Source organism: Apis florea, unplaced genomic scaffold (assembly GCF_048593485.1).
Source record: "Apis florea isolate Af1SG1 unplaced genomic scaffold, ASM4859348v1 contig_2839_pilon, whole genome shotgun sequence".
NCBI classification, from domain to species: domain Eukaryota; kingdom Metazoa; phylum Arthropoda; class Insecta; order Hymenoptera; family Apidae; genus Apis; species Apis florea.
In genome coordinates, this window is record NW_028256653.1 from 870,356 (window position 1) to 895,760 (window position 25,405).

General features: G+C 41.1%; 2 protein-coding genes across 6 annotated transcripts in view; one reads left to right on the forward strand and one right to left on the reverse strand.

Annotated features, from left to right (window-relative positions):
* The window catches only part of LOC100864479 (protein expanded), an 83,449-nt gene that overhangs the window by 47,542 nt on the left and 10,502 nt on the right, over nucleotides 1–25,405 (forward strand). For all 4 annotated transcript variants that reach the window (XM_086907354.1, XM_086907357.1, XM_086907355.1 and 1 more), the window contains 2 exons: nucleotides 8,578–8,677; nucleotides 20,519–20,598. In XM_086907354.1, the coding sequence (XP_086763480.1) occupies nucleotides 8,578–8,677; nucleotides 20,519–20,598 (180 nt within the window). The remainder of the gene's footprint in view (nucleotides 1–8,577; nucleotides 8,678–20,518; nucleotides 20,599–25,405) is intronic.
* On the reverse strand, nucleotides 9,734–18,884 carry LOC147657756 (uncharacterized). Of its 2 annotated transcripts, XM_086907366.1 has the most exons (4): nucleotides 18,189–18,884; nucleotides 16,195–16,327; nucleotides 10,382–10,760; nucleotides 9,734–10,306 (listed from the first exon to the last, which is right to left on the reverse strand). In XM_086907366.1, the coding sequence occupies exons 2-4, from the start codon at nucleotides 16,199–16,201 to the stop codon at nucleotides 10,291–10,293; spliced, it is 402 nt and encodes a 133-aa protein (XP_086763492.1). In that variant the 5' UTR covers nucleotides 16,202–16,327; nucleotides 18,189–18,884; the 3' UTR covers nucleotides 9,734–10,290. The 2 variants fall into 2 exon arrangements, with proteins under 2 accessions (XP_086763492.1, XP_086763493.1); XM_086907367.1 differs by lacking the exons at nucleotides 16,195–16,327; nucleotides 18,189–18,884 and adding an exon at nucleotides 10,847–12,269.

Sequence of the window (25,405 nt, forward strand, 5' to 3'; positions counted from 1 at the left end):
GATTATATCGCCATGTTTAAGCGTCGACATGACTAATGCTTGTCGCATATAAGACCACAGGTGTAAATTTCATTTTTACCTGTGGTTTTTCCTTTCTATCGTTGTGTCAATCGTCGATCGAATAAATATCGAAAAGTAGCTACTCATCCTGGTTAAATTACACGGTTTTCGCGACGATATTATTGGATCATTATCTGTGCAATGGTAAAAATAATTGTTTTCTTGAATATCTTGATTTCTTTATTTATTTTTTTCTTTTCACGAGAAAATATGGACTTTATTGATCAAATCTTGACCATGTTTGCAAAATATCGGAATTTTCTAGTGATGCTTCTGCAACAAGCTCATTAGTACAAATCCACTTTTTCAAGAGGACGCAACTGCGTTCGTGTTTGTTTCATCTTCTCTTCGCGACACTTTCCATGCAACTGTATAAAAAAATATATCGTCGATTCTATCTTTTCTATCTTCTTTATAAAGTCACTTTTTAAAAAAATTTCGATAACAAACTTATAAGAATACTCGTTCCTTCTCTTGCTGACTGTTATTCTTGCAATTTCACAATCCACAAGGCGCCATATATTCTTTCGCAATTCTCTCTCTCTCTTTCTCGACTCTTATCTTAAATCTCAATCGCATCAATTTCATAATCGAAAATACCAAACGTGTATTTTCTACATCTTCTACAGAGTGTTCAACAAAAGAGAATTCTACATTAAAAAAAAAAAAAAAAAATAAAGTAGAATAAAAATTTAAAAAATTTTATCTCACATTTTCTTATTTATCTTCGTACCAATTTTATTCATATTCTTAAAATTGAAAATGAAAAAAGTTTTGTTCCACATTTTCGATATATATATATTTTTTTTTTTTCACGTGAAATCACACTGTAAAAAGAGTTTTTCCTGACAACGAAAAATATTGGGAAACACTGGAATAAGGGGAATGCGTGGCGAAGGCGGTAGTGAGCGTTTGTTTCAATGGCAAGGTTTTTCCGCAGCAACGTCGATTTACTCGTTCGAGGCTATTGCCTTCTCGCGTCGTTAGACAAACCATCTACATAGAGCGTTACACACGTATATATATATATATATATGGCGGGTAGTGTTCTGGCGCACCTTCTCACACGATACTATCTACCTAATTATAGCCAGGTTCATTTGTAACGACGAATCTGAATTCCCGGTTGCCAAGGAAATTCCTCGTTCTGCCTGCGTGGCCCCGTGTTGGGGCCTGCTGCGAAATCAACGGGGCTGGCATTCTAGCTTCATTATACCGAATCAAAGCAAGAATGTTATGTTAACTCGCGTGCAAGTTATCAAGTTTGTTCTATGGAGCGAGGATGCAGTAATATATCTGTTAAGTGGGTATTGGATAATATCCAATTAATAATTCTCTCTGGTCGTTTAGAAAAATTTAGAACACGGATGTTACAAATTATATTATCGTTCAACGTACATGGCTGCGGTGTTAAAGGGCTTTTTTGTATTTCATAATATTATTTCCTGCAAAATTAATGCATTTTTGCAATTATAGAAACGTGTTAAAATTTTTTTTGTTGCATTTGAATTTCTTTATCAAAAGAAAAAAAAAATGTTATAGTTGATTCTTACCAGAAACAAAATTATATAATATATATGTTTGATAATAACTTTGTCAGATCGCTATAGATTTTGTTTCGCAAATTGTTTCACGATGATTCATAAAAATCTGAAGGATAATTAAAAACGTGAGAGGAGGAAAACAATAAGAAGAAAGAAAGAAAGATATTAGATTCTTCTCCCGCATGTAATTAATCTATTAACTGTGGAAGGAAAATGAGTAAATTCATTATCTCTCTGGATCGCCGGTAATTTGGATGTATTTCCGCCTCGTAATTTCCTGGCCAACAACGGGGAACGGGAGGAAGGATAAACATTTTTCCGATCTGAAACGCTTACGTGTTCCTGAAATAGACTCATTGTTACAAAATACGATAAGAGATGCACGGATTAAAAAAACGTTTCATTCTTCGTTATATTTCCTGCCTTTAACACTCGTGTTTTCTACGGCATATTTCTCAAATGACCGTGTCGATTCCTATCTGGTCCCGGTTACGTTTGTACCGATACTAATTTATTACAATGGCAGAACGGTAGCATAATAATTATGTAGATAATTGAAATGCCGATTAGAAAAGTGGAGTGGCCAGGTTTCTTTTCAAATGGAAAAATACCATCCATTGTTCATTTCATCCGTAAGATTTGTAGAATGTGTCTATGAGAAATATTGTTGTTCGAGTTTATATCTCTCTTTTTTTATTTCTCTTTTGATTTATTTTCTTCCTTTATTCCTCTCTTTTCCTCAAGTCGAACTTTTCAACTTGATCCAGATGGACTAATTATTCTTGCATTCTCCCTTCATTCTTTGTCAATATCAAACAAAATATATATGTTATTCAAAAATGAATTTTAAATTACTCCATGTTATTTATACACGTATACTTATAAAAAAAAAAAAAAAAAGCAAATTACAACTTAAAAATATTTTCTCTAAATATATAATCATCATTTCAAAATTAATTAACGTAATCCTTGTTCCCATAATTACATTTCGTATATTTTTTTTCGGCAAAAACCAACGATGCTGGCCAATGGTATTTACGATGATGTAAAAATGACGTAAAAATCTCCAAAAAAAAAAAAAAAAAAAAAAAGAAAGAAAGAAAAAGGAAAGGAGGAGGATCCGTTTGGACGGATATTTTTGTCAATCTCGCGAATCTATCGCGTGGCCGTCTTGACCATGGACAGAATCGTGAAACGCGGGCCCGATAGGATCGACCGTAAATCTGAGCCGACAGGCTGTTCCAGGGGATATTTTATGGTGGCCCGTAGAGATTTGGTGCGGACAAGATCGGCGCCGGAATGCGTCGAGCGACTCGAAATATTCGATACGGGGCGATAAATTGTTCCTCTACCTCGGCGCGTGCATTCCATGCCGAGCATTTATGAGGGACCTTTCCCTTCGGGCCATCGCTTAAAATGCTACACAATTGTAATAACGTTTCCGCGTACCGTGTTTCTCGATGAAATTTCTTCCCAGTAAAAATATACGACGAAACTATAATTTCTTGTACAAAGGAGAAGCCATCGAATCGATATATTCGAATTAATATTTTTGAAAATTGGAAAAAGTTAAAGATCTTAGATTTTTAACATTGGATCGTGAGATTATATATACTTTTTTTTGGTTTTTTTTTTTTTTCTATATTATGTTTCGTTATCAAAATTTTCCTTCCTTCATTTATTACTTAAAAAGATCGGGATCTTTTATTATATAGCGGATCTTCGACCGGTTTCCCCGAAGCTGGATAGCTCACGTTATATCAGGTAACTTTCTAATCGTGTAAAATAATATAACCTAACCTTTTATATATATATATATATATTAGATGCATCGGAAATTCTTTCGATGTAATTAATGGAGGAAGAGGAATATCGTGGATGGAACAAGAACAAATCTCGATGAGTTGTGTAACGTGGATACGTTTATCGGTGGAAAATGGTTTTCTTGTTACGATAGGCTGTAATAAACTGGAATAAAGTAATTAAACCAGCCGTGAAATTGATTTTTCTTCAATTCATTTCGTAATAATTTATAAAAACCGTTTAAGTTTTTAAGTAATCGTAACGCGTTTCGAAATTAATTATTTAATTTAATCTTCAACTCTATCGAAAAGTATATATATATAACCCTCTGTAATTTGAAAATTTTTACAATTTTGATGGTACTTTTATCGAGCGAGCCAACTCGACACGTTTCGCCATATCTTCGATATCGTTCCTCTTGTAAAAGATGATTTAAGAAATATTGTCGCAAATTTTATAGCCGTCAGTGTCCATCCATTATTCTCCCCGATGATGACATATATCTTCCCCATATCGTGTGCACATCTCCGTTAAACGGCGCAAATTTTCATTCAAACGATTCGCTCTTTCGTGCTTTCAACGAGAAAAAAAAAGAAGAAGAAGAAGAAGGAAGAAGAAAAAAATAAAGGAACCAAAAGAAAAGAGCGATTTTCATTCAAATGATTCGTTCTTTCATTGCTTTGAACGAAAAACAAAAGGGAAGGAAAAAGAGGATCACCTCGTAAATACGAAAACGAAAAGCGTCAAGACTCGATTCAGCTATAAAAGTGGCGAGATTTCAATAAACATCCTCGACGTTGAGCATTTGCAATTTATGCAAATCGTGACGACAGCGAATCCGTCGATGCTTTGTCTCGCGGACGAGGCAAGAATCGGTCCTGGATCCGCGCGTCCATTCATTCTAAAAAGCCACGAGACGAGGTGAAGTCATGGGGCCCACGGTAGGAAGCGAGCCAACGCCGCATGCGATTTGAATATCCGTGGGTGTCTTCTCTCTCTCTCTCTCTCTCTCTCCATCCTCGCGCGAATTCGCGCTCACGCCTGTTACCATTTACCATCTCCGTATATGTAATTCATTGAGCGAGGAAGGAACAATAGGAACGGTTGCGCCGAGGACTTTTCATGATTATACGGTGCTCAAGCTGTGATTACCGTGTACCGATCCTTGTACCGTGCCTCGTCACCGAGCTGCCACGCCGATCCTTTTTTTTTTTTTTTTTTTCTTCGCAACGGTAGAAAAGAATTGCCGTTCCTCCACGCACGCGCAACGAGTCTTATCATAGTAACGCGGGAACGAGCGGGATCTATTTCGAGCGATTCTAAATTATCGCGATCTCTCGTGACGGTAATTGGCCTTTATACTTCCTTCGTTTCTGATCTTCGCTCGATATAAGAAATATGATGGAATCCGTGCTTGGATTTTCGATGAACTTGGAGTTAATTCAAGCGTTTTTTTTTTTAAGGGAATTTAAAGAGAATTTGTGATATGCTATCTTTTCATTGTGTATCATTCAAATTTCGGAACGATTCGAAATGGATAAAAGTAAATAAAAGTGTTTTTTAATTTTCTGTCAAGGATTTAGAATCTATGAAAACATTGACTATTCTGAAAATTCATTTCGATCGCAGGCCATTTTCACATCTCTGCAATTTTGCGATAATTTTAATAATCGTCTCGTTCTATCTTCTCCTCGTCTTTGCTTAACTCAAATTGCTGGTAACTCGCTATTAAATAAACGTTGCGACATTTTGGTTTGGTTTGTTCTCTCGTAAAATTGACTCTCACGAGTGTATCAACACCTTGTGCAACGTAATAATCGTAACACGGCTCCCCGCGATTCTAGCATAATTAACTAAAACAATTTCCTCGAGTTGTTCGTTCGTGTTCGTTGCTGCGCGACCAGTAATTTTCTTACTTCTTTGAATCGTGTTAAAAAATATTTAGGAAGCTCTCATTAAACAATGTTGCATGCTCGACGAATGTTTCTGGGGGGAAAGCGCCACGATACGAAACGTTCCCGCATTCCTCTAAACGCTTTGAAGCGTTAAAACACGTTCGGATAAATTCGTTAACGTTTCCTTATATACGAAATACGAATATAATTGGTTGCCTTTCCGGGAATTCTTCGTCTCTAAAAGTTACGGAAATAAACGGAATTCCTTTAACGAGGATGCATTAGATCGAAGATAGAGGATCGGTTAATTAATTAATCAGATTCGCCGGCGGGCTGATTTTATTCCTTGTAATGTAGACGAGAAAAATGAACGTACCCGCTATTATTTTGTTTATTTTAAACCCGACAGTTCGGCAAAGGATTTTTCTTAAGAATTTTGATTAAGTTCCGCGAGAGGATCGAATAAACTATGCATTATTAGCAATGGTGGAAACATCAGATGAGAAATTAAATGCATACACGATACGAATTATTATACCGTGGTATAATTGAAAATTCTTATGGCCAACCTCGATACAGAGTAATTTTCGCGCGTTCGTTAACTCGTTAATAACTGTTCGAGGATCTATCTGCTATTTTCCATATTTTTCGATCATGTATACACGTATATACTCAAACAACGATATTTCTCCTCGAGACATATATCCCTTCCGAGATATTGCTTTTATAACATAATATAACTTAAACATATATTTCCGTCATTTTTAATTATAATTTTATCGAATTGCCATTGTCATAGCGAAAAATGATAAATTAACTCAAATAACAAATTTCCATTGCGCATTATTGTTTCAATAAAAATAATAATGAAATCGATGTATCAATCACAAGATTCTAAACGTGACGATGATCGAGAAGAAAACAATCTTTCTCCTCTCCGCACGAAGGGCATGGATGGAAGGCGAATTGTTATCGTCATATTCTCCGTAGCAACGTGTCAATCTGATCACGTACCGATACATTCTTTGGCCGACCGTGTACGGCACCACACCGTGTATAGCTACGTCTGCGGTGCTACCACGGTTGTAACGAGTCTGGTATGTGGTACGCTTTCACCGTTTGCAATATTCATACATCCACGCATTGTTATTACATGCTACGCGCGATGCAGAATGCCTGCATGTCGCGAATCGAAGTGATAAAATTACCGAGTGATGATGATTCCCTCTTTCTTTCTTTCTTTCTTTCTTTTTATTTCTATCTTCGATCGTATATGGGTCTGGCGTCGTCGTCATCCAGCGACACGCGAAAACGTGTCCAACTTCTCGATTAACTTCTCGATCGAGGATTCGAATCGTGATATAAAAGTATTGAATATAAAGCGGTATAAGTAGGATATCACGAACTTCGTTTAGATTTGTTGTCCTATTTGGGATGTATCGTTGCCAATATCGGGGATACTTTTATTTTTTTTTTTTCTTTTCTTTTTCGCGCGCGAGAATAAGAAATTTTATTGCACGATACTGTTATAGCGAATTCAATTCGAGGACTGTCCTCGTTTCTCTTTCTCAGGCATTCTTATTTTAGAAAATTTGTAATTTCATCTACATGCTGTTGTTTTATTATTATATTATTATGCTATCGTGTCGATTTTTATAAATTAATATAAATTATCATATATTCGTTTATTTGGAAAAGAAAGTAACCATCGAACTACGATGGTTTTCCTAGTTTCTAAAGTTAATTTCTTCGTGATTTTATTTTGACTTTATCCAGGATCGTTATCGATGCGTGATTATTCGTCCGATAACAAGGAGCATCGAGGAATGTAATTAAACTTCTTCCAGAAATTTATTAAGAACGGAAGAAAAATTGTACGCATAGCTATTTAGATCTAAATATTAATTATTCTCGAAAGAAGTTCATATCGGAATTCAAGAAGAATTTACATACATGTGCTGTTATTTAAGATTGATTTTATGTCTCTCTCGTTTTGATTATATTTTCTCTCCTTTAAATAGAATCGTTCCAAACATAGATGAACGTAAACGTCGCGTGTGAAAAAGACGCATAAAATGGGTTAACTTTAATGTCGTTTACGCAAGGGATTCCGGTTTCTCTAGAATGTGGGTTACCGCAAGTTTAAATCTATCCGTGTATAAACGGTACATAATAATTTCCATCTCGTTCCATTGCTCGATCCAACCGAATGAATCGCAACCATGATTCTAATGCAATGATGACTAATTGATCCCTGGATTTGCGGATCGTGTTAAAGAATGTGTGTGCGTGATAAGGTCGATTAAAATTTTAAAATCAGAAGGATAAAAATTAATCAAATGCATCTCAAAACGTACTTAACGAGAAGATTTTTGTTTCTTGACGAGAAGGAAGCGAATTCGAAGAAGATTAATTTTAGAGAAACGGAGAGAAAATGGAATTTGAAGAATTCGCTCCTCTTCTTTTCCACTCTACACTTTTTTCCTCTCTTCCTTTTATTTTAAACGCGATACACTCTTCTTATACCGCTGCTGCACGTTGGCGTCCACAAGTCCACCTTGAAACGAAATCATTTTGTGCACAACCGTTTCACCGATGTAAATTTGTAATTACATAAAGGGGTCGGTGTCGGACAAGGGTTTCGAGAACGATACAATCTCATTATGCGTGCTCTATTACCAGTCACGTGCGTAGCGACGTCTCTTCGAAAGGGGAGCCCTTTCCTTTTTTGCGGTGGACGCGCAAGCGTTGATTGCCCGTAGATTCCCTCGATCGATAGCCGATGTGTTTTCCTTCGAAATCGTGTTTATCGATAATCGTGTGATGTTTTATACGACGTTTATTGCGCACGTATTCGATTTTATCGATTTAGATATCTGATGAAATTAAGGAGGGAACGAACGCTTAACGTGATCGACGCTCTTTAAATAATTTAATCGACGGAAGAAAAATTAATGTTACGTCTATTTATCTGGTTTTTCCATTTATTAAAAAGGAATCGGTTCGATTGTATGGATTGTATTCTGCTGTAAATATAAAAAAACCGATATATTAAAACACTATGTAAATTGGCAAAAAGGGTTTAACTTAAAAAAAATTTGTTAAATCTGTCGTCCTCTTTAACATCTATCTCCCCCCTTTTTTATATTTTATATGTCGTGCATAAGACGAGCGAAGAAGACCAAAAACCAAAAAACTTTCTTCTAACTATAATTTTTTCCCAAATTTAATATTTCATCATACCATTTTTTTTTTTTTTTTTTTTTTTTTTTTAGGCGAAGTCGAGAGTGAAGGAGGTGTACGCGCAGACATGCATGCTTCTCGGCCAGCAGGGCATGCGAGACTGCGAACTGTTCGGCCTGGCAATATTGTCCGGTGAGTAAACAATGGGCTCCCTTCTTCTACGTCCATAAAAGTAGGTAGAAAATTTAAGGGAAGAAAAGAATTCGAAAACGAATACAAAAGTTCTCCCCCATTCACGAAATCTTTTGCAAATCTTTTCCACCAGCCTATTTCCCGGGATCACTTTCTAAATTTTCTACCCGCTTTGTTTCGAACACCGTGTATACCTTTGCTCCCGTTTCCGTCGTTCTATCGTTTAACGGGCGAAATGCGGTCGGACGGGACCGGTGAGCATCGTGAATGACTTGCGGGGTAGCTGTATCCGCCTCGAATTACGGCACGCCACTTTTTAACCTCCTACAGAGTAGATCGAATTACCGAAGCTCACGCGAGTCATTAGGTGTTGCGTTTCGCGAGAGAGCGCGAATCTTCTCCCGAATCACGCACCTTCGAGATCAATCGTCCACCATTTCCACGACTCTCAATACTCTCGATTTTCTCTTTCGCGAACGAAAAATATTCCTGGAGATGATAATTTGTTTAAAAATCTCTGCTATATTTTATATTTTACATGTTGTAAACACTTGATTGGTTAAAAGTTTGGCTAACTCGAAACTCCTTTTCTCCTGTGTTTCTTCTAAGGATGAGGAAGTCAAGAAATTTCGTTCAACTACGTTTACGGTTTAATAATTTCTCAGAATTCTTCTCGCGCGTATAAACAATGCGATTGGAGGGAGAAGATTTGGAAGAATTAAAGAATTCGATGGAAAGGATAAGGATAAGAAGGATACTTTCACTAACCGTTCTGTTGGATAACTCCGAGCGACACTCTATCCGATGAGAATCCAAAAGACTGTCCCGACCGAGATTCACTCGACCGGGGAGAAAGTATTCTAGACGTACTATCGATAGCTCTGGTAGAGAATCGCGTTTCAGGGGATTAAATAGAAAAAGTTAAAATAAAAAATAAAGGAATTGTAACGAGTAAATAATACGAACGAAAAAGACTTTTAAAATGTTACTGTGACGTTCTTTGTACCTTTTTAAATATCCCTGTTTGGGATAAAATGAACAAGTTGGAATACGATATTTTAAATTCTAATTATTCTAATTATATTTAATATCGTTAAAAATTCCTCGTATAATTCAAATATATTTTTATGTTTTTGCAATTGACAATTAATAACTAATGATCCATCGGTTCCATAATTACAATGTTTCGGATATTTTTATTAAAATTTCTCTAATTTTAATTTTTACAAATAATAATCGTAAAAAAAAACATATCGTTTTATATGGCAAAAGTGAAAGGAACCGAATGAAATGGAATGTGGGAAGCAGGCTCGATGCCAGGACCGCAGAGGGTTAAAATTTATTACGTGTGAATAGTTGAAATTACCTGGTTTTTAGTATCTAGATAAATATCGCCCCAGCTCGGGCTTCTCCTTTTTATCGAGAAGAAAAACGGATACAACTTTAACTACCTTAACACGTTATAATATTATATAAGATTCAAAAAAACTTGCCAAACAATTATACATTCGAAATTTAATATTAATAATAAACATAGATTATCATGAAGTCTCTTTTTTTCTTCTTTCGATCGAAATGACCAGTGATACTTTCCAGAAATTTTGCCATTTTCTTCACGGCGGTCCCAAGCTGTAAACAGAAATGGTCAAATTTGAAACAAAATATATACAAAAAAAAAAGAAATGGCAAAAAATCTCGAAATACCAGCTTAATATCGCGCAAAGAGAGTCCTTGCCGAGTAGTCCGTTGACTAATCTTGAGATCTTTCTGCATATAGCCGTGGTCTTCTTGCTCTCCCTCGCCCTCTGGCCCCGGACACCATCCACGAAGCTCCTTCCCTTCCCTTCACCGAATATACTCGGCTCTGCAGCGCTACCCTCTCGCTCTACTCTCTTGCCTTTCCACCAGTCATGACAAGCCGGTCCGACTGGTACCCCCACCAACGCGGCCGGACCCTTCTTGGGCCTCGCAAGGGCCCTGCGGGACCCCTCCCTCCTACATTCCAGCGGGGCCCCATCACGGCGAGGCTGAGCTGGCGGGTTTTGAGGCGCGCGAGCCATGCCACGACAGGAAAAAAATGCATCTGAAAAACGAAAACAAGTAGAAAAAGGTGGCTCACACCCCTGCATGCGTGCGTCGGTTTGCGTGAACGTTGCCCGGACCCCGTACCGAGCCCTCTCCTCCTTTCTCTTCTCTCCTTTCTTTCTTTCTTCCTTTCTTTTCGCTCCTCTTACGCTCCTCTTCTTGCTCTACGCTCGCGTACGTGCCCGCAAACTGCTGCCTGCCTGTTCAACGCTTCTTCGTTTCCTTCTTCTTCTTCTTCTTCTTCTTCTTCTTCTTCTCCGCTTCGTCCTTGCGTTTCTCTCGATTCGCTTTCTACCGGCTACGTCTCCTCTCCCCCAAATATCTTTCCTCTCTAAGATGTTTCCTCGAGCCATGTTCCCCTTTTCTCTCTACGTACGTTTCCCCGTCCTTTCTTATGGTTTCTGCAATCAAGATTTTTTTTTTTCGAGTCCTCCTTTTTTCTTCGAGTTTGCTCGCTCCTCTCCTTGTTGTCGCTCCTTTCGCGCGCTCGTCTCTCCTCTGCTCCTCCTCCGTCTTCTCCTTTTTGTACCGGTTATTTCGTCTTGTCCCTCTATCCCGACCCCCCATGCCCCTGGCGGTAAAATGACACGGACCAATCGCTGCTGCAATTTTGTAATCACCACCGTCTGCTCTTCGACGCTTCTTACTAAAAATAGATATCGAGAAAGATCGCCCCGGGCGAGGCGGGCGCGAGCAGCCGCCGAAAAATTCTTTGGTTACAACCCCTCCGCCTGCTGGCGAACGTGATCGAGCGGATGTCCAAGGCTTTTTCGTATCCTCAAGGTCTTACCAAGGATGTTTCTTCCAATTTTTACTTGTGTTCTTTTCCTCTTTCGTGGTGGGATAATTTGTATTGAAATTATTACGAAATTATTACACTAGTGTAATTAGCGTAATACAAAGATTAATCTTGTAAATTTTTTGTTCGCAATTTTCGTAATTAAGTCATGGTTTGTCAACATGTTCAATTTTATCGTTCACATCGTTTATCGTTCTTTTCTTTTTCCCGTCGTTAGAAAACGATTTAAAGTTTATGACGGAATTATTACGTAATAATTAAACTTGGCAAATCATTGAACCCAATCCCTCCGTTCGAGAATCAAGATCTCGTCAAGGCCTTTCCAAAGGTATTTATTTCTTTTCACGCTTCTTAAAATTTTTGTCGGTATAGGCGTAATCCGAAATGCTCGAGCCAAGGAATCGAACGTTCGTTTCGTGATCTTCATGGCAAGGATACGCTTCTATAAAACGAGAAAATTACGAGACGAAAATGATGAATTTTCGCGAATTCATGCCAAACGATTTGCCACATTAATAACGCGACATTTAATTAAAAATATCGTCTACTGATAAGGAGAAACTGTGGAAGATCGGTCGCGGATGTGTCGCGGCTAATTTATTTGAAAGGTCAAATTTTTTGGGCGTCAACGCGTGGTACGTGTGCGTGACCGAGGGTCGAGGTGCGTGTTGTTCGCAACAGGAGAAAAAAGGAACCGACGAAAAGGGACATGAAAGTGCACGAGGGGTGGGGAGGGGTGAGGGGAGGAAGAGAGCGACGGACCGAGGAAGACAGGATGCTGAAACGAAAAGAGCGAGAGAGCGAGAGAGAGAGAGAGAGATACACACCCCCTGGCTCTCCTCGCGCATTATATACAAAAAAAGAAGAAGAGAACGAAGGGGAATGAATAACGAGACGAAGCGAGGAAGAGGAGGAGGAGGGAGGACGCGTAGAAGAAAACAGGCGACAAACCTATGCGATCTGTGCCAAAATTCAAAGACGAACGAAGAAAGAGAGAGAGAGAGAGAGAGAGAGAGAGAGGACGCGATAAATGAAAGAGATATAACAAGAGTTGGCTTCGCGATTGAGAAGGACAGAGACGAGGGATATAAAAAAGGAAGAAGAAACGCGAGGAGGGACAAAAGGCGAAGAAAAAGAAGCGGCACGAAGAGGATGAGACTGAGAAGGTGGTGGAAGAGTGACAGAGAGGGAGGGAGATTGGGGAGGGAGGGAGGGAGGGAAGGAGCGAGAAGGGGGAGAGAAAGAATGAGCCCGGGTAAGACGGTAGCCCGGTGATTTGTATAGGGCCTCTCGTATTCCACCTCCCGCCCAAGCGTCTCCGCCGCACGGCGACTTGGGACCCAGGAATGTGGAAGGAGGACTCCGAGGACAGGAATCGTCGACGCTGGCGCGCGCGCGCGCGCGCGATGGGACGGAGGGGCGGGAGGGAGCGAGTGGAAGCGAAGGATGGAGGGGCCGGCAAGGGCCAGGCGCGGAGGACCCGGCAAAGAGGGATTTCAGAGGCGGAAGGGCGGAGGGGGGAGGGAGAGGAAGGGGTGTGTGTGTGTGTGTGTGTGGAGGGGGAGGGTAGGCAGAGAATGGGCCTTAGCAGGTCCGTTGGATATATACCTCGATGAAGCTAAGGCTGCGTCACAACAGGGCTTCAACGTCCTTCCTTCCCCTCCATTACACATGCCGATCTTTCTCCTTCGCCGGTCTCCTCTCGTAAGCAGCACCTCCTGTGCACCATTTGCCGAACGTTAGCGGACCCCTTTTTACTCTTCGTTTTTTTTTTTTTTTCTTGTTTTCTTCTCTTTTTTCTCTCCCCTCTCCCCCTTTGTTTCGTTCTTTTTCGAATTCTTTTCCTTTTTTTTTTTGTGCGTGTCTTTTTTTTTTTCCTTTCGCATTCGATTTCCGTTGTTCTCTTTTATCCACGTTGTTCCGTTTATTTATACTCGCTTTCGTCGTCTTTTTCCGTTTTCTTTTCTTTTCTTTTTTTTTTTTTTTTTATCGTCTCGTTCGAGTTCTATCTATATTCGAAATAGGGAAATGGATTTATTCGGATTCGGTGGGAAAAGGGAAAATTCCTTTCTCCCTTCCGTCCGTTTCCTTCCTCCTGAACGCTCTTCCATCCTCGTCGAAACTTTCCTTCTTTTTGCATTTCTTACTCGGCCCGACCCCCTGCCATTCCTCCCTCTCTCCCTCCTCTCTCTCTTTCTCCCTCTCTCTCTCTCTCTTTCCCTCTCCCGCCCGATCCATCCGTCTCGCTCCATCTCCCTCGTCTCCCTTCTGCTCTCCCTTTCTGCCACTCGTGGTCGTAACAACGGGGACACGTGTCCACGAAGCGAAGCCTCTCACATGAATGGGTCATTCATAAGGTGTAATGGCGTTTTATAAATTAAAACGCGTCGTCGTTTGATTTATATTACGCGATCCCTAATGAAGCCGCCCCGTGCATGTCGAACGATCGAGGGCGAGGAGGGGAGGAGGATGGGGGAGGAGATGGCGTGCACGGAGGAGGCAGGGGACGAAGAAGATTGTGGAACCCATCCAGGAAGATGCCTCGCGATTTTAGGGGGTTGGAGCTCGCGTTATATCGCGCGTTATCCAGCCGACCATCTTCTTCGCTTAAACTCCTTCCACCACGTTTTATCTACTTTTCGATCGACGAATTCATTCCCGCTACCGATCAATCGCGCTTCTTCTCCCCCTCCCTCCTTTTCACTTTCTCGTCCTCTCCAACTTCTCTCTTTCGCTCTGCTTTATTTTTCTTTTTTCTTTTTGCCTCTCCCCCTCCCCCCTCCTTACTTTCTTCGCGGCAATCGACCGTCCTCGTACTCTTTTTCTTCCTCTTCTCCTTCTCCCCTCCTCCTCCTTTTCTCCACCGTCTCCCTTCCTCTCTCGCGGGCTGCCGAAAGGCACACACACACCGTCGTCGTCGTCGTCGTTCTCGCTCGGACGTGTACGTGGCGTGTTTTGTTCGTCGGAATAATTTGATCGGGATGAAATATGCGATGAGCTCCAGATAGTGGCCTCCGGTGGAGGAGTGGTGGCGTTGGCTGGCTGGTACACTGTTGGTAGTGATGGTGGTGCTAGTGGAAGCCACATTTTATCCCCCTCGGTCTGCGTTCAACGGAACTCCATCTATCTTCCGTAATGCAACGCGCTTCGTTACCGGCCACGAACGATGTAATAACCTTAAGAAAACTCTGGATACGATTTCGTATCGAGGGCCCTTAAGTGTTAAACTCGATACCCCTCGGACAGTCGAATCGGACAGTCTTTCTTTTCGCGGATCATTGAGCGTGAAGAATATTTTCTTTCAAACGTTCCACGCTATGGCGAAGGATATCGAAGTTTGTTTAACAGCGTTCTGTTCTATTCGTTTTGATTTTTTGCTCGAGAAATTATCTCGTTCCCGCGAATGTCGGGAATCAATGTTTCAAGTATCTTAAATTTCACGAGATAGATGTCTTTTAAGATAGCAGAAAATATAAAAATGCAAAAAATTATTGTTAAAACGTAATTACGTAAAAAATGAAGTAATATGTCTCGATAAAATCTTTGGTAAAATTTTTGGACAAAAATGAGGTAATAATATTGCCTAAAGTATGGATAGTTATTTTTTTCAGTATCACGCTATATAATAATCCGTAATATATTCCTCGTTCCTGTATCGAATATTTTATGGACCTGTGTAACTTGGGATTTATGTAGCGCATTCCTTTTGAAAGATGACGCGTCGTTTGACGATGGAATGCCACGATTAACGTCGAATACCACTCGTATGACTGTCTATACTGTCGAAACTCGAAGTTGTTCGATCATCACAAAGAACGAAGAGAGAGAGAGAGAGAGAGAGAGAGAGAGAGAAAAGAAAGAAAGAAAGAAAAAGAAAAGGCTGCTCGTCTATCAGATTTGAGAACATTGTTCCCTCTAAAGAACCACGTACAATATATGAATCTTTATCGCTCAAGGAAAACGATCCATCAAACGGATATTGTATAGATTACACATCTGTGCATTCCTTTAAAAAGTCTTTGTACACTTTTGATCTTCAAGGCTGAAAGATACGTATGAAAAAAAATTTCAATGCGATTATGTATGGCGAAAGGCGTACAATAATATCTTTGATCTGAATGATGATCGCGCATAACGGCGCGTGTCATTCTTTTTTTTTTTTTTTTTTTTTTTTTCATTTTAAAAATGACACGAAGTGGGCGAGATTTGTACAACGTTGAAAAATATCTGTTTAATAGTTCTACGAAGCCATTTTTCGAAGCCAAGGCGAGGTATTATTTTAAGTATACGCTTCTTCCGCGAAAGATTTATGATATTTACGTCTTAATTAAATCGTTAGGTTTGCCCGTTTAACGGTGCACGATTTAATGATATAAATTTTTTAAACATTATCGCCTTGTAAGATGATAGAAAATTATTAGTTTTTAATTCAGAAAAATGGAATCGATAATCTATATTTACCAAATATTTTCACTAACGATACTCCAAATTATCCACTTGTATATTTCCTTGTACGTTCTTGAGCAAGGGTTAAAAAAAAGTCTTACTTCAATTAAATCAATCGAATCATCCACGTGACTTGAATTCGAAGTAATTCAATTTTTTTTAAAATATTCAAAAACTTATTTCTTACCATTCATCTCGCTCCTCAATCTGCTACGAACAACTGCGCCCTAGATCAACGAACGATCTACTTGGATCCAGGATTCCGTGAAAAAAGGTTGGCGTTTCGTCGGACAGGCTGGCAGAAGTGGGCACTGCTATACCTATATACACCGTGGAAGAGAGTTGCTCGTGTAAAATATAGCGAGTGCGAAGGTAGTGAGGAGGCCGGGGTCCTCTCTCGGCAATCAGGGGTGATTACGGGTGTAATTACGGTTACGGCGCATTGCTGCGCCACGAAAAGAGAGAGGGAACATTGTTTCTTTCTGGGAAACCGACAGGTTTATGGGGATCGTTCCTTCGCTGTTTTTTCTTGTCGTGATGCGCGCGCTCGCGAATCGTTGCCACGACCGAACAACCGCTCTTTTCCATCGGTCGCTCTCTTATTTTTTTTCTTTTCTTTTCTTTTCTTTTTTTTTTTTTTCCTTCTCTCTCCACCTCCAGATAATTTCACCCTTGGAAAACCGCGCGTGTTCTTTCTTTTTCGAAACGTCCCGTTCTATTTTGATCTATCTATTTATTCTTATAGATAATTTTAGAAAGCATTTACGAGTGATTCGATAATTTATGATGATCTTGCGATTATAATCAAAAATAATATTTCTGTGTATAACATATTTAATGATGAAAACTCGCTTTCCGTTCGCGAAAGGATGCAGTCCCATTTTCCACCGATTAGTTCAGATCCGTGGATAAATACGGGTCGATTCGAGCGAGATTCCCTTCGAGCTGCACCCTGAGATGATGACCAAGATTGAGGTGAGATTCCCTCGAAAGCTTATGCGGGACAACGTTTCCTTCCCCCCTCTTTCCTTCGCATCCCTCGATCGTAAAAAAGTAACAACGTTGCCTATGCTCGTTCTGGGCGTGGCGGTAACAGGCCACAAAAAGGAAGAGGGAAGGAAAGATGGAGAAAGGATGGAGAAAAATAGGAAGGAAGAGGAGGAAAGGGAGAGATGGAGGGAAGGAATGGGGTTCGAAGATGGACAAAAAAAAAGGAGGACGAGAGAAGACGAAGGAGGATAGAAAGACGTAAGATCTCGGCTGCCCCGTCCGTGACTAGAGGGAATCTCTAGTTGGATAAGGTTGTTGGTTGGACCCCATGGGCCCCGATCGTTGGTTACACGAGGGCCAGGGTTAGCCCTCGGGCAACATTCCCCGGTAATGGTCGGGTTATACCTCGGGTAACACAGGTGCCCTCGGCTACGGAGGGAGAGATCGCGCAACGAAAGAACTCCGGAGCTGACTTACGATCTCTCTCTCTCTCTCTCTCTCTCTCGGCCCTCCGGCTACGCCGCTGGATATCCATCCGTCCGTCCATCTCGACGATTTCGGTCCCGATTCCGGCCGTCAAAAACGGGGAATGCTACTAGTAGCAGCCAAGGCGAGAGAAGGGGAAGGAAAGAAGGTGTATTGCAGAGGGGACGCTCTCCTCTCTCGGCGGTATGAGATGGTGTGGAACATCATTTTTTCGTTTTATTACGCGTCAATGGAAACGTACAAGATTCTGATTCCGAAAAGAAAGAGAGAAAGAAGATGATGTAATCGGGAGAGAATGTTGCAATACGATTACGGAAAGGTATGCTTGTTATTTGCAATCTTGTGAACGAAAGAAAAATGGTTTTTTTCTTTTTTTTTTTGAAAAAAGATTATTTTTGTATTATAGAATAGTACGGTTACGTAAATGCCAGCATTCCTATGCTATAAAATAAAGAAAAATGGAGGGGAAGGGAGGAACGCAGACCGGCTTTGTTGGCAGGCAGAGAGGTTGGCATCCTCGTAATAAAAGTGGTATTTCGCAGTATTGTCGAAAGGCCTGGAACGACGATAATTCGAGGTACATTTTTCATGGGTTTCGGGCCGCCTTACAATGCCCGCTCGAACTTTTCTTTTTAATGACGCTGCTGACTCTCTCTCTCTCTCTCTCTCTTTCTCTGCCGGCCGCAAGAAATACGATGTTCTGACCTTCTTAGGTCGCCACCCCCAACCTTCCTCCTCTCCTTCCTCTTCCTTCTTCTCCTCTTTCACCTTCCCCTTTCCGCTTCTTCTTTCTCCTCCCTTCCTCACGCTCCATCCTTATTCTCCTCGCCTCTGTTTTCCTTCCCTCTGTCTTTCCTCTTTCTTCCTTCTTCTCCTCTTCTTCTTCTTTTACCGTTCGAAGGAAGGGAAGAGAAAGGAAAGCGGGAGAGACGTCGGGGCCCGGGTTGGGCCTCTTCACCGCGGAGAGTGCATTACATCCCCCCGGCTCCTTCTTCTTTCATCCTTGGCCGGCTCCACCGCGGAATGTGGCTCGATCCGCTCCTTCGTGTCTGAAAGGCAGCATGCCACACGTGGCACCGGACGTCGACGAGGTGGACGGCTCAGTGTATCTCGGGCAAATCGAAATATGCTAAATACAGGGTGTCCGAGAATCCTCGACTTTCTACTCGCTTCGCTGTAGGGAAACCAAAGGAGAGGGAAGGAAGGAAGAGAGAGAGAAAGAGAGAGGCGGATAAAGAGGGATTGGAGGAGAGCGAAAGAGCGCTCGTTGCACCGGCGTGTTGCACCGGTGGACGTAGAAAGAGGAGGAAGGAGAAGAGAAAGAGGCGAGGAACGGGGAAGGAAGAGTGGGGAGAGGGCGAAGGAGAGAGGGAGAGCCGAGGGAAGAATCGAGGCGCGGCTGTTCGAACACGAACGACACTACCCGGACCGGCTTCACGACGTGGAGTTTTATTGAGGAGCAGATGTTTGAAACGTAACCTATAATGATTCCACACTGTATATATACGTACGAAACGCGCTACTTCGGGTTATATATATATATATATGTACGTTTCCTCGTACGGTTTATGGTTTTACCGATAAAGCAGCATCGCGATAACATATTTTATTGCGGCTCCGTCGATAATGGTAGATCATCTAAACGGGATGAACAGTTTCGGTCACTCCCGCTATCGTTCATAGATCGAAATGCGTTCCGTGAAAATTTGTTGTTCGCGACACTTGTGCGAAAGACACTGTCGATCCCCCTTCGATCGATCGTCGCAGTTCGAGATGGACGGAAACGTTCGATTCAGATCCTCGGGTTTCTTTGAATTTAGGTTAGGTTTTGCGCGTTAAATCGCGTGCGCGTAATTTAGCATAGCATCACGCGTAGCGTGTCGACTGAACGAGGTTAACCTTCACGTTAGCACATTCCATCCCACGTGCGCCGTAATATACGTACATACGTATATATCTGTAAGGTAAGATCTTTAATATCCAGAGCTAGTACGAAGATATTTCTATATATATATATATAAATACATCGATTTTAAAGAAAATTATTTCTATTCATAAATCTTCCATCGAATCGCACCTATGTTTCGTATTACATCTTCTCCCTTGTGATCTCTCGTTCAATTCTCCCCCTATTTCTCACGTTCTCGACGAGTAAAGTTTCAAGAGCAAGCGAGCAAAAGCAATGCGCCTAGCGCAGGATCGCGGGCGGCCAATTGCAGGCTCGAGATCGGGTTCCAGTGGAGGAAAGCGCGTCGCGTTGTCGCGCCATGAGGGTCTGGGAGCCGAGTGTCTGGCCCCATGTGGGCAGGACAGGTTTGGGGGCCCTCTCATTCACGAACATCTCCTCTCGCCGACAATCTCTTTCATTGTTTCGCTCGTTTAGGGGTATCGGCATTTCGGACCATCAGCCGTGCAAAAAGTCGAGCGAGGAGAATGAGTCTCCGGGCTCCACGCAACGACCATATCAGGGCACCGTGGACGCGTATGCGCGGCCCTTGTACGGGCCCATTTGGCCCGATCCCAAGTCCCAGAATGTCGCGGCCCATCCCACCAAGGACCAACCTTGTATTTGCTCCGCGATTATAATAAAGGGACACACCGTCGCTACCGATAAAATTAATTTGTCACCCGACCGGCCATTGCCGTTTGAAGAGAAACTCTTACTCTCCCAGGGAGAACATTTTTAAGGGGAGGATTTTGTTCGTTTTTTTTTTTTCTTCTTCTGGATTTTTATTCATTTATATATATATGTGTACATTCACGACGAGGTGATTAATTGATAAAATGTGTTGAGTGTAAATAGAATCGACGCTTTGCATTAGCGTCTTCTTCTTTGGAATTGATAATTGGAGAGAGGATAATGATAGAGGAGATATTTATATCTTTTGTAATACAAAAATTTTCATCTGGTCATCGAGCATGAAATCATATAACAAATGAACGTAAAAAGAGGGGGGGGAAGGGAATCACGTGAAAAATAAAATACTCGATTTGATTATCACGGATTATTAATAATTGTTATTTCTGCGTTTCAGACGGCGAGTACCTGTTCGTCGATCCCGAGAATAAATTAAGCAAATACGCGCCGAAAAACTGGCGAAGTTCTCATACATACGTAAGTATGCGGATTTCTTAAAATACTTTCGTTATTTAAAAAACAATTTCTGGTAGATCGTGAAAATATCCCCTCTCCACCTCCCCCCTTCCCTCTCCTAATTATTTGTTTCAAACCCGCCCGTTGCATTTTCTGACGAAATGCAATACGGGATGGAAGCGTGAATTACACAAAAATTCGATTATCACTTTGGTCTCTTATATATAATGCACACTTAAGGAATTCACAAAGGTTTAGATGTGTATTGGGCGTATCGTCGACTAAATGTGATACGCTCTTGCGGAGGAATTATGCGCCAGCGTTTCAAAACCAGACGAGATTTCACGAAAGAAAAAAGAAGCTTATCGTAGAATGTTGTTTCCTTCGTTTAATTCCTCATTCTATGGAATTATCCCCATCACCTTTCATCATCGTTGTTTAATTTTTTTTTTTTTTATTAATCCTAGTCATTGTCATTTGCAATAGTCATCGTTAATGTTTCCATCCGTGTCAAAATAATGTAAGTCTCGTAGTCTCTAAACTAAAAGTTTCTTATCGTACTCGTCACTTTTTTTATTAGGGACAATCGAATACAATTTTAAAGATAGAGAACATGGTCGATTCGTGAATTGCATTAATAAATGTTGCGTTATGAAAATCACACCGAAATTTGAGACTTAAAAAGTTTAACATATTCTTATTAACACGTATTTTCGTACATTTCGTGTAATTTTGTTTTTCTTGGTGAAAAAAAATAATCGAAGCTCGTAATCATTAACCGAATAAAATACCATCCATAAAGTTTCATCAATCACAACAACATATATATATATATATACATATGCAAAAAGAAAATATTTCTTAAATTACCGAGTAACAAACAAGAACATTTAATTTCCATTTTACATACCGTGAACACATTTACGAAATAACGAATCCCCAAACGGGAGACCCCAAGCAGTGTTTATACATAAGCCCCCTAAATAATATTCGTACGATTGTTCTCTGCAATGAAAAGAGAAAGAGAATGAGAATAACATAAATATAAAATATACCGGTGTCCAAAAATATCGGTTTCACCGAAAGGAGAAAACAGACTAATAATCCCTTTTCTCCCCTCTCCACAAAACCTTGGAATATCATAATAATTTCTGAATTTATATTACGCAACCAGCTGCGTGTTGATACACACTGGGTCGAGAGCTTGGTACGAAACGGTACGTCTCGCCGTAAGGAATCGAAGAAAAAGAGAAAATTTAAGAGCGAAAGAAGCCGAGCACGCTCAAGGGTGCGTAGAAGGCCCTCTCCTCTCGGTCAAATTAGCATTTCCATCCGCGGGTGCACGTGGTTTTGCCCCGAGGATAGCGCTAAACGAGCGCACAACGGCAGTCCTCCTCAAGACGAGTAGCTTCCTCGCAATATACAACCTTCGTCGTCGCCGTTGCCCCGCTTTTTCCCCCGGGAACCACTCCCTCCCCGTATACAGAACGTTAATACATCCGTGGCACAGAAGGGTCGATTATGGGGGCCGAAGCGAGTACAAAAATGTTTATCAAGTTACAAGCAATCGAAGTTTCCGTTGAAACGAAGCGGAAATGGATTGTCACATTTGCTTGGTAAACTTAATCTTTGTTAACACTTGTCTATAATCCTGTGTTAGATTGTCATAGAATTGTTATCAAGTGAATTATTTAGAGAAAAAGAAAAACGTGTCACGAAAACATTAATCGTCGGAACTTATGATCCTCTTCGACTCGTGTACGGGTTTATATACATTATTCGCGCGGCAATTCGTTTCTCTCCGTTCTTTCCATCTTTTCTCGGGACCGATTCCGTAGTGGGAAGCCTCTTCGTTTCAGAAACGGATTCAGAACCGCAGGAATTTGTCAACAGCGTTGCAAACGCGTTCGATCGGTGAACAGCGGGGAGTTGGCCAGCGGAAATTACGGATCGAGCGGCTCTCTCTCTCTCTGAGAGAGAGAGAGAGAGAGAGGTGGGGAGCGGGAGAGGGAAAGAGACAGAGCGTGCCGCCTCGTGCGATATCTTCGTATCTGCTCGGAGCGGTGGGACCCCCGTTTCGCTAATGACGGTCCACACCAATAACCAATAAATACTGGCCCGGTAAAACCGGGCTACCGGACTACGTGCTTATCTCGAAGGAATATCGGCCGTGAGGATTTTTCTGCAGCCGTGCGAGAGAGGTCCTCGGCTATTAAAACCGGGCCCCTCCTCTATCGCCGCTTTCTGCCCTCCACCAACTTTGTACACGTGTGTGTGTTTTTCTTACTCTTTCTCCACCGTCTGTTTAAGGGAAAAGGAAATAAAATTTATTTTTAGCGTTAGTCTCTTCTTTCACACTTGATCGAGTAGTGGCACTTTGGAAAGTTTGGAACAATTGTTCGATACGTATTTTGTTACATTTAAATCGTGTATTCATATAGAAACGGAATAGATTTATAAATCGTAATTCTATATTTTCGTGCATTTGACACGTTGCAGAGGAAGATTTTTACAAGTAAATAATGCGATTTACGTTAATATTTTACGAAATCGATATTCGCGACGGAATTGAATGAAACGATGCGCTTTTTTGGGTCGTGGCACGCTGTTGGAATGTGATGTGTACGTAGCTGACCGTGTCACACTTTCGATTTTCATCGTCGATGGCCGGCGACATTCATCGGTGCTTTCACGAGGCGGTTGTCTCCACGCGATCAGGATGTTTAATACGATATGGTTAGTTGAAAAGTTACTACAAATATTTGAATCTACTTGAAATACGAAACGATCCTCGAGCTTTTCGTCCTTCTTAACAATATTTCTACTAGGGAGGGAGAAAAAAAAGGAGGGAAGAAAATTGAGATATTTCTTGAAACAGATGGTCGATTCATTAATGGACGAAAGCTTGATCGATGCATGCGTATGCGACGCTTGATGCATAGAGAAACACGTACTTACAAGTGGGCGATTATCTTTCTCTCCGATGGCAGCACACAAAGTGGTAATAAGTGGCTAGGCGCCAAGTAACGGCAGTAGTCAACATCAACAATAAGTGCCGGGTAACCAGTGGACCATGTTAAATGCGACTATATAATCAATTTCATGCTGTCTGTTGGCGCAAAATTGCTGTTGCTTTATCTATGACCGTATCCGCATTCATTTTGAACGCCAATTCATTGCAACCGTTCAATCCCAGTGACGTGGAATGTTACGTTTATTATACCCGACTGTCTCTTCGCATTTCGCGTTACTGAATTATCGCGAGACAGGCTGAAAACGAATAGCTTCGAGATTGCTATTTTGATCGCGATTCATTCCACCGAGAGAAATAAAAATATATAAATATCCTAATATAAACATCGATGTAAGAAAAACGTAATAAAAGTAGAAGCATCTCTCTTACTCTTGAATTGAGAACAATCATTTGTTGCTTAAGCATAGGGAAATAGAATTTCAGGGAAGAGAGCTTCCGACTGATTTTGAAAAACCGAGAGAAGGGAAGGAATTACCATGTACCATCTCGAATCCCATAATAATCGATCCAATGATCACCTGCTACCTGAGTTTCAATGTTTATCGTCTCTCGTGTACAATAAAACACGCGCCTCTATGCAAATGTGGCTTGCGTTTGTCCCGAACTCTCGATTTTAGCGGGGACTGTACCCGCGGGCCATCCGCCAGAACGTCTGCGTGGCGCGCGTTGAAGAGGGATTACGGGGCGGAGGGGTGGAAGAAAGGACGAAGGAGAGGCAGAAAGAGGAACGTGGAACAGAAGTGGAAAGATGGAGAGGAGGCATACACCGTGAGGTGGATTAATATTTATGGTTCGTAAAATATGCGGATGGAGCCGACGGTATAATTTGCTACGATTTGACCGGAGGGTCTAGGTCTAGACATAACCGAGAAACCTTTCTCGGTTTAATTTTCGGCTACCGAATTTGGAGCGGGTTTCGTTATTGGTACCTGTCTCTCCCTTCCTCTCCCTCTTTCGTCCTTCCTCTCCTCCTCTTCGTCCTCTGTCATCCTCTTCTTCCTTTTCTCATTTCTTTTTTTTTTTTCTTTCTTTCTTTTTCTCCTCCTCTTCTTCTTACCCCCTCCTCATTTCGGCCCCCGTCGGATGATGTATCGGTCATCCCGACAACACTTTTTGAACAAGTGTTGGGGGACACTGCGATAGTGTGCGAGGGCTCCTCCTAATTTCTATCGGTGAAACCCACGGCGTATCCTTCCGATTGTTGAATTTCAATGGACGAAGACGGCCATCTACCGTTATATGATGGATCGAATAGGTGTGGGCGAAGGGAAATTAGGGATCGGATCGATGGCTCCTCCGTATAATGAACTGTGGTTTTACCCGTGTATTATAGAGAAATGGGAGGCTACCGTGGCGCGGTTTTATGGTTATTCTCGTTTTTCCTTCTTTTTTTTTTTTTTTTTTTTTTGTTTTGTTTTTTACGATCGGGGAGAGGGTGGGGATTTCATCGTCGAAACGAATATTCTCAGAATATTGGATCATTTTGTATTTATTTGGAAGAATGATACACTATTCATATATATGTATATATTTATTCTTATTTTCATTTATTCTTTATATCCCTTTATTATCCTTTTAAAGAGATTAATATTAATATTAGAGATTATTATTTGATTTGATTTCCTTTCTTTTTCTCTTCTCTCATTCTTCGTTCAATTTTTACAATTTGTTCCAAAATAATGTTATACATAATTAAACGGAACAAAATTAAAAAATGGTTGTTTGCCTTGGATCTGGCCGAATCCAATCCGATTTTTTTGAACAGATTTGATGAAAGTCTCGGATAGAAAGTCT